At 32.1% G+C, this 8,537-nt stretch overlaps 3 protein-coding genes across 3 annotated transcripts; 1 reads left to right on the forward strand and 2 right to left on the reverse strand.

The window, feature by feature from the left end:
* Window positions 1-357: 357 nt before the first annotated feature.
* LOC107485254 (uncharacterized) lies at window positions 358-2,579 on the forward strand. The gene is made up of 7 exons (XM_021141627.2): window positions 358-675; window positions 767-847; window positions 934-1,062; window positions 1,721-1,852; window positions 1,938-2,041; window positions 2,127-2,220; window positions 2,311-2,579. The coding sequence occupies exons 1-7, from the start codon at window positions 424-426 to the stop codon at window positions 2,542-2,544; spliced, it is 1,026 nt and encodes a 341-aa protein (XP_020997286.1). The 5' UTR covers window positions 358-423; the 3' UTR covers window positions 2,545-2,579.
* A 1,513-nt stretch (window positions 2,580-4,092) lies between these two features.
* LOC107485253 (protein FAR-RED IMPAIRED RESPONSE 1-like) lies at window positions 4,093-6,445 on the reverse strand. The gene is made up of 4 exons (XM_052261193.1): window positions 5,832-6,445; window positions 4,601-5,604; window positions 4,379-4,426; window positions 4,093-4,283 (listed from the first exon to the last, which is right to left on the reverse strand). The coding sequence occupies exons 1-4, from the start codon at window positions 6,421-6,423 to the stop codon at window positions 4,161-4,163; spliced, it is 1,767 nt and encodes a 588-aa protein (XP_052117153.1). The 5' UTR covers window positions 6,424-6,445; the 3' UTR covers window positions 4,093-4,160.
* A 40-nt stretch (window positions 6,446-6,485) lies between these two features.
* On the reverse strand, window positions 6,486-8,077 carry LOC127746675 (protein FAR1-RELATED SEQUENCE 5-like). The gene is made up of 3 exons (XM_052260635.1): window positions 7,820-8,077; window positions 6,537-6,939; window positions 6,486-6,502 (listed from the first exon to the last, which is right to left on the reverse strand). Exons 1-3 carry the CDS (start codon window positions 7,850-7,852, stop codon window positions 6,486-6,488), a joined length of 453 nt encoding a protein of 150 aa, XP_052116595.1. The 5' UTR covers window positions 7,853-8,077.
* Window positions 8,078-8,537: the final 460 nt, after the last annotated feature.

An 8,537-nucleotide genomic window follows, 5' to 3' on the forward strand; every position in this document is an offset into this window, starting at 1 on the left:
ACCCTATGTAATGAATTTTTGCACACATGAATTTGATGTTTTGCACTCACCTTAATGAATTTTTGCACACATAAATCAGCAAGTTTGCACTCCCGTTAATGATATTTTGCACACATGAATCATAATTTGCACTCACATTCCTATTATTTAGATTCCACTTTCTCTCTATTTTAAATCTCATTTTTGTGTGCATACATTAATATAATTTTTGTGTATATGTTTTGTTTTATGCTTTAGATGATGCAATAAAACCTGAATGGAGAGAAATTGTGCAAAGTGCAGTACAAGCTTTCTTAGAAATAGAAGACTGTGATATATATACACCTTCTCCAGTCAAGAAGACACAAGTGTGATATATATACACCTTCTCCAATCAAGAAGACACAAGAACCTGTGGTACCATCAATTCCATCATTCTCCCTAATGATACATGAGAAAAACAAAATAGGGGAAGAAAAAAAGGTGATAGATGAGAAAAATAAAATAGGGGAAGAAGAAAAGGTGATAGAGGATAATAAGTTAACAGAAGTAGATAAGGATAAGATATACTTTTGGGCAACAGACGATAGGTTGAACAAGGATGAGACTTTGTGCATCTTAAAAGATATACCTAGAGCAATGCTTGTTAGGGAGGATATCATGTCAATGTTGCCAAGACATCAGATAAACAATATGGTTAGATTTCTTGATTGTGACATGTTTCTGTTTTTTTTTATATTTTTATGTGTATTATGTTTTGGAACTAACATTACATTGTAAAATGCAGGTTTTGAATTATATGGTCTTTTTTTTCAACAAATTAAGGCCACCTAGCTTTGATGTCTATTGCATAAATGCTTTTGTTTTGGTGTGTATACAAAATTATAAACTACTTTTTCAGTTTTATAATTGGAGAGTTTAAACTTTATAATCTAACTATTTCTTTATATATAGGGAGAGATGTTCTCACATTGGGGACACTTGATCAAAAGAAAGAAAAAAAGTTATGTACTTCTTCCCGATGATTTTGGAAAGAATGGTGACAGCTTTTTTGAGCAAAAGGAAATTCCAAAACATAGATGGGTGAGTAATTTTTGTTCTCTATGTATTGTGTTAATTTTTTTGTTTGTGCCAGAGCTATATTTGCTATGTATTTATTTTGTCGGTGTCATGCTATTTGTGGATTAATTTCATTCCTTCCCTGTCATAGTTGAAACTTCTCTACCATAGTTGAATCCCTTAAGAAAATAGTACTAGACCGAAAATGTTTACCTTTATTTAATTCTGGGGATGTCTATTTCCTGTGCTCTGCATTTTTTTCAGAACCCTGTTTCTATCCACATACCCTGTCACTGTTACCTTGTGTTAATTTTTTTCATTTGAATGCTATTAAATATTTATAATGGAACAGAAATGAAACAGAAATGCTATCCTCTGTTTTTGGACTAATAACAATAATTGGACATATAAAGTTATAGACATGAATATATTACTTAATGCTATCCTCTGTTTTTGAATCTATACTTGATATATGGGCATTGGAGCTTCTCTTTATTTATACATTAAAGTTAATGATGCCTCCTTTTTCCTCATTTGAATCTGCTAACCCTAATCATGAGAAGTATTTCTGTATCCTTTGGTACTTATGGTTTTGGACAATTTCATCATTACTTTGTTAAATTATAAATCGATTTGTTGGTCAAGACTTTCACTTCTAATAAGAAAATATAATATAATGCAGTTATTGGTGCCGTGTTGCTATGACTTTCACTGGTGGCTATATGCTTATGACATCTATGAAAAGAGACTTTTTATCTTGGATTCCTTGTATAAAGAGGCTAAAGGAGATAGGGTGCAGTTAGACATATATGCGGTATAATTTCAATAGTTTTGCTCACATGATATTATATTATGTGGTTTAATAGTTTTATTTATTAACAATGAACCTTTTTTTTCAGAGCAAATTGATTCAACAAATGGTCTCGATAGCTGTGCCAAACTATGAGCTACCAAAGAATGACCTGATCCCAATTTATTTGAATCTTCCTAGACAATCAAATAAGTAAGCATAATATTAATTATGTTATATTATAAATAATATAAATGTACATGATAAGACTAACTTAATTCTACAATTATTTTTTCAGCTATGATTGCGGATTGTTTGTAATAAAATGGGTAGAAATGTGGAATCCTAGTAGTATTGAGAATAATGTCTCCAACATGCCAGAATGGGACGAAGTAAATGGTTTTTTGTATAGTTTTTATTTTTGCTTTTGATGTTCATGTTTTTTTTATAATATATAATCTTTGTGAACATTGTTATTGCAGTTTGAATGCGTTAATCTAAGGAAGCAATTGGTCATCCAAATGCTTACATCACTTTCAAATGCACTTCTTAAGGATGTTATAAACAAATCAGAGAAATATAGAGTGGTAAAGCCAACTCCAGCTCAATCAAGTCCTTACATAGTATGTAATACTGATGAGTTGATGATTGAATGCCTTGGTTCGGCTGGGAAGGGGTTTAGAAAGAAAACTGTTGCTAAGAAGCGCAGAAACTGAAATTCAAGACTTACAGTTACCATCTCTTTTTAGGAGTTATTGATGAAATTCAATTCTTACCGTTACCATCTCTTTTTAGGGGTTATTGGATATACTTGTTTTCTATATAACAAAGTTCAAGTGATCATTAGATATACTTGTTTTGTAGAAAGGTATTGTTTTGTAGTTTTTACTATATAGTATGCACTCACTTTCTGAATCTCCAAGCTGATTAATTGTCTCAATGAATGTTTGGGGAAGTTCAGGAGTCCATTTGAGCCTTGGCTTTGGCATCAGTTGCGAGAACCAAGTGCATGTTACTTTGTACATTTTTCATTGTGTGTTGCTTCTTTTAGGAAAGAAAGAGTTACACGTAGCATGTAATGTAAGCAAACACAACAGAGACTTTTCAGTTTTCAATGAATGAATGATTCATTTTTTAGCTATGTATGAATCCTATGTGATCTTATATATAAATTGGAGTAGTTATATCCCATGATCTCATTCTCATATCAGGAAGCATAAATGGGGTTATATTACAAACTAATTTTATATCTATAAATGAGTTTAATTTGCACCTATTATAATGAGATTTTGCACACCTTATAAATACAATTTGCACCCGTCTTAATGAGATTTTGCACACCTCACTCAAATAATTTACACACCCAAATGTAATGATTTTTTGCACACATGAATTCGATGTTTTGCATTCAATTTAATGAGATTTTGCACACCTCACTCAGCACATTTTGCACCCAATGTAATGAATTTTTGCACACATAATATCGATGTTTTACACCCAATTTGATGAGATTTTGCACACATGAATCAGACAGTTTGCACACATGATAGTTTAATTTATCATGTAGAAAAAATATTGTTTTTAAATAGCAAGTATAACAAATTTATTAAAAATATACACGTTAAATTATTTCAAATTTTAGATAATGAATATTAAAATTAAGTAAAAAAAATTAAACTCTTCTATTTGAAAATAATGACAAAAAAATTTATTATTTAATTTTGTTTAATACTCTGGTCTTCATAGCCAATAGGGACTTTTGTCCCTTACTACCATTTTATAAAAGTAGTTTAATGCTATTACGGGTAAAATACTAGTTACAAACTACTTTTGTACCTATAAACAAATTTAATTTACACCCATTTTAATGAAGCATATATGCATATATCCATAGTTATTTTGCTTACAAATTTCTCCATCATCTCGTTCTCAATATATTATTATTATTATTATTATTATTATTATTATTATTATTATTATTATTATTGTAACTGGTACTTGTTTTAATTTATATAGGAAAGAATCTTGGAAGATGATAACTGCATTTTGTCCAATTGGGTAAGTTAGCAAGCAAGCATTAATTATTATTACTAATAAATGGAATAACAGGAGCAGCAAGCTGCTGTATTGGAGTTTGAAAGCAGTGATGAATCATCATCATCATCATCATCATCAGTTGCCATTCTACGATGATGAGCAGTTTGCACACATGAAACTAATCATTTTTATTATTTCTTGTCCAAAATAATAATTGTCTCATGAATCATCAGCTAATTGAACTCTTTAATGTATTGCCAAATAAAATTCTTTTTGCTTCGACATGATTTTGCTATCAATCGACATTTGAGAATTGGTATGAATGGATTGAGTTCAATAAGGACATGAATCCTCCCATTGATGCTCCCATTGAATCAGATTCAAATCTCTCATTAACATTGTAGTTAGCATCTTGAAGCTGAAACAATTTAAAAGAAAAAACAAATATATTAGATCACATGTATAAAATTCATATGTTTATAAATCACAAAAATCACAAACTATTGGATGAACCTGTTCGTTGAAAGGGAGACTTTGAATATCTCCAATATGTTGATTATCCTTTATATACAATAGAAAAAGCTATCACTCAAGTGTAAGTACTAAGTAATAACAGCATGGCTATAAAGTACAACTGATTATCCTTTATATATACCTTAAGGAAGTAGTTTCTACATCTAAAGTCTATTTATTGTAAAAAAACAGCATGGGTAACAAAATAAAATAATGTTTTACCTCTTTTTCGGTTATCTCACTTTTCCTCTTCTTTGCCTCGGTCTTCTTTTTTATCATCTTGTCTTTTTCAGATCCTAACCTATTTGTTGGACAACCCTTAGTGAACACATAAGGAGGGCTTTTAATATCTTGAATGCTTATTATACAACCTCCTATAAAAATGGACAGTGCATCTTTACCACCATCTTTACCACCATCTTCTAATGTAAGCAAATTATCTAACTCATTGGCATTAGATGATGAGTTAGCAACATGCTTTTGACAGTCCGCCATAGCCATATCAAGATAACGATGTAAGATATCACTTGTTTCCTTTGTTTGGGATGCAAATTGAGCAACACTGTTCGAATGGGAGCATAAATCATCAAACCTCTCTGTTTTTGGATTCAACAAACTTGGATCATGGCTGCTCTTAATATCACTATGTCTTCGCTTCACAAGTTTGCTCCAACGGTCCAAAATGTATCTTCTTGGAATTTCTCTCACGCGTTCATGCCCTAGGACAACCAAGCTATGACGGCATAATATGCCTCTTGATTCAAACATTTGACACATGCATGTAATATCCTTCGTTTCCGCATTGTAGTTAACTTCATAAACCCTCTCTTTAGAAGTAGATACATCCTCCAAAATAGAATAGACTTTAGATGTAGAAACTGCTTTCATAAGGTGCAAAATACAATTTGCTTTCTTTCTAAATTGCTTTTGTACTTCCTTAAACTTTGCATTAGTATAGGCACCTTGAAATTGCTTCTCTATTAAGGAATTAGTGGCACAAGGTATTATTGATTTATAGTCTTCAACATCAGCCTCCCTTTCTTGTTGCTCTTTCCATCCAAGGCAATTGTCATATTGTTTGACAAATTGAATCAACAAGCTCTTGTTATTTATAAATTTGTCAAAATATGAATGCATGCTCTCACTTCGTTGTGTGGATCTCATACCAGCCCAAAAAAAGTTGTCAAGAAAAATTGGAACCCATCGATGTCTTTCTTCATAGATATCTATGTATCATAGTAAACAAATATACATAAAAAAAATTTGTAAGCAAACTTAACAAAAGTGTATGCAAATGTTGTCATAAACATGTTAATAATGCATTGAAGCTTAAAAAAAATTAGAATAAGAAAATTGTACTAGAGGCATATTCAAACACATGTTAGAATTCTAGCAAATACTAATATGCTAATTCCTATGTGCAAAATATAAAAATTCATGTTTAGAGAAGTACCTGATAGCCATTTGTTATCTTCTAAACCATATTCAATCAGAAAATCTTCCCATTGATTTTGAAAATCATCTTCTGAAATAGACTCCCAAACAATATTATTTAAATCACTTTGTAACTCTTCATATCTCTTGTGTCTTTTGAATTTTTCTGGAATCTTTTTCGTAATGTGCCAAATGCATAACCTATGACGTGTCTCTAGCATCACATTCTCAATTCCAGCTCGTATTCCGAGGCATTGGTCTGTTATAATGCCTTTAGGAGCCTTTCCATGCATACATGTAAGCCAAGCATTAAATAACCAAGTAAACGAGCCTGAATTTTTCTTAGTCAACAAACCACACCCAAGAAGTACTGAGTTACCATGGTGATTAACCCCTACAAAGGAACCAAATGGCATATCATAACGATTGGTTTTATAAGTAGTATCAAACGAAACTATATCACCGAAGTACTCATATGCTGCTCTACTTCGAGCATCAGCCCAAAATATAGTTTTGAGACGCTTGTTTTGATCAAGTTCAATATCAAAATAAAAATCAGAGTTCATTTCCTTCATCCGTGTAAAATACTTCAACATCTCCCTAGCATCCATTTCTTCCGTAACATTGCGTACCTTTCTGCTGAGATAGTTCCTAACATCTTTTTTCATTAAGTTTATATTAGAGAAACCCCTCGCTTCACCCATCAATACTTGATATGTTTTGCTTGGTCTCACACCTGCTTCATCATTCCTCTCAATGACTCGACACATGTGCATAGTCATCTCTCTATTACGTGTCAACAGTTTTGCCATCTCTGGATCACAAGGATGTGAATGATCCAAGCACACCTTCGATATAATCCAAAGACCCTCCTTATTCAACCTAATAGAAATCCTTGCAGGGCAATTGTAGTTGGTTCTAGGGTTGGTCTTTTCTATTGGTGAAACTCTAGACTTGCGTTTTCCCTCCCTATTGCAAGTGATCATTTGATTCTTAGGAACCTTATCTTTACCAACTCTTCGGGTAAACCTTATCTTAGTAACAAAACCAACGCGCTTAGCATAATTCTGATAAAATTGATTTGCATCTTCAATGGTTCCAAAACACATGCCAACCTTGGGCACATCCTGTAAAAAAATTAGCATACATCAGATAGTAAATCAAAATCTCATTAAAGTAGGTACAAACTATACTAAGTCATGTGTGAGAATCTCATTAAACTGGTTGCAAAATGTACAAAAAAGAATGCAAAACAGGACCCTACAACAATAGACTGCATTTGAATGCATCACAAACCCAACCAAAACAAAACAACTACATAAAACACAACACTACCTATTAACTAGCTTAGCCTCACTTTCCTAACCCTTGGAAATTATGTACCTCCAACCCCCAAAGAATCATAGAACATGTTTACTGTTATAGAACAATTACAAATTTGATGCTTCTACTTCTACTTCAGGTTCTTAGCAGCTAAGGTTAGATCAGATTCATTGAGGATGCATCTTGTCTTATTAACAAGAATGAAGCTACCTATGGAAATTGACAAATCTAAAAGAAAAGATAAAGATTGTGGTGATGTGATTCAGAATCATGAAAGCAGCAATAATAACAACATCATATCAGAAAATTGATGATGTTAGTAATAATAGTAAGAAGAAAAAAGATGGATCAAGAGTGTTTTATGGTAGCAAGGCATTCTTCTAAAAACCATTATTCATTACTCAGAAACAACAAACAAGAAACACTAACATTTTTTATATTTTCTGTCTTAGTCATTTCATCAAACAGTTGGTTTGCGTTAATTGTGAATTGTTGCATTATGAAAATCAAAAGCGAATAAGGTATAATTTGAATTCTGTACATTCAATTTAAACTCTGTTATGAAAAAAAACAGCATGCTTTGCAAGCTCAGAAATTCATAATCATAATCATCATTGTGTTCATTGATGCACTATGAAAATCATTACAAAAATCATGAAATTAGAAGAGGGAGAAATTGCTTACTTCAATATTCTGTTCTTCTAACACTGATTCCATGATCAACGGAGAAGAAAATATTATCAAAGAGTAAAAGGTGAAGTTTCAAGCTTTGTCAACGAATCGTAGAAGAGCGTATCCGGCTAGCGGTGCTCTGCGGCTAGTTCCTTGGAGAGGAGCGTGAGAGAAAGCCGTTTGGGTAGCGCGTGAGAGAAAGCTGTTTGTGATAGCGCGTGAGAGAGCCCTAATGTAAAAACGCATGCTGGCTGAATGATGGTTAGATATTGATATATTTGCTGGTCCCTGAGAGTTTCCCTTTTTAATAAATGATCACTTAAAGGTTTTTTAAAATAATAATAATAATAATAATAATAATAAGAAGATGGCCCTGCTTGCTGATTCGTGCAACAATTCAAAATCCTAAATTCATGAGATTGCAGTGAATTGATGCTTCGTAAGAAGAATTTATTGTCCAAGCAAGCATAGGTTTGAAAGAATGAAAATAAAAGGAAGCAAAATAGCAAATGATAATGACACCACGTTGGTTGGTGCAATCAGGGTACCAAACCAAACCCACCCTTTTTTTTACTAACTTCGTTTCGTCAATTTTTCATTGACGTCCAAATAGTAAATTACTATTTACTATACGTGTTTAGTTAATGTGTATATTTAACAAGTTAAATTGGCCGAATATTCATTTTACTCGTTTGTTTAATTAAGTAAATATTACAAATTTAAATTATAT

Source organism: Arachis duranensis, chromosome 4 (assembly GCF_000817695.3).
Source record: "Arachis duranensis cultivar V14167 chromosome 4, aradu.V14167.gnm2.J7QH, whole genome shotgun sequence".
In the NCBI taxonomy this organism is placed as follows: domain Eukaryota; kingdom Viridiplantae; phylum Streptophyta; class Magnoliopsida; order Fabales; family Fabaceae; genus Arachis; species Arachis duranensis.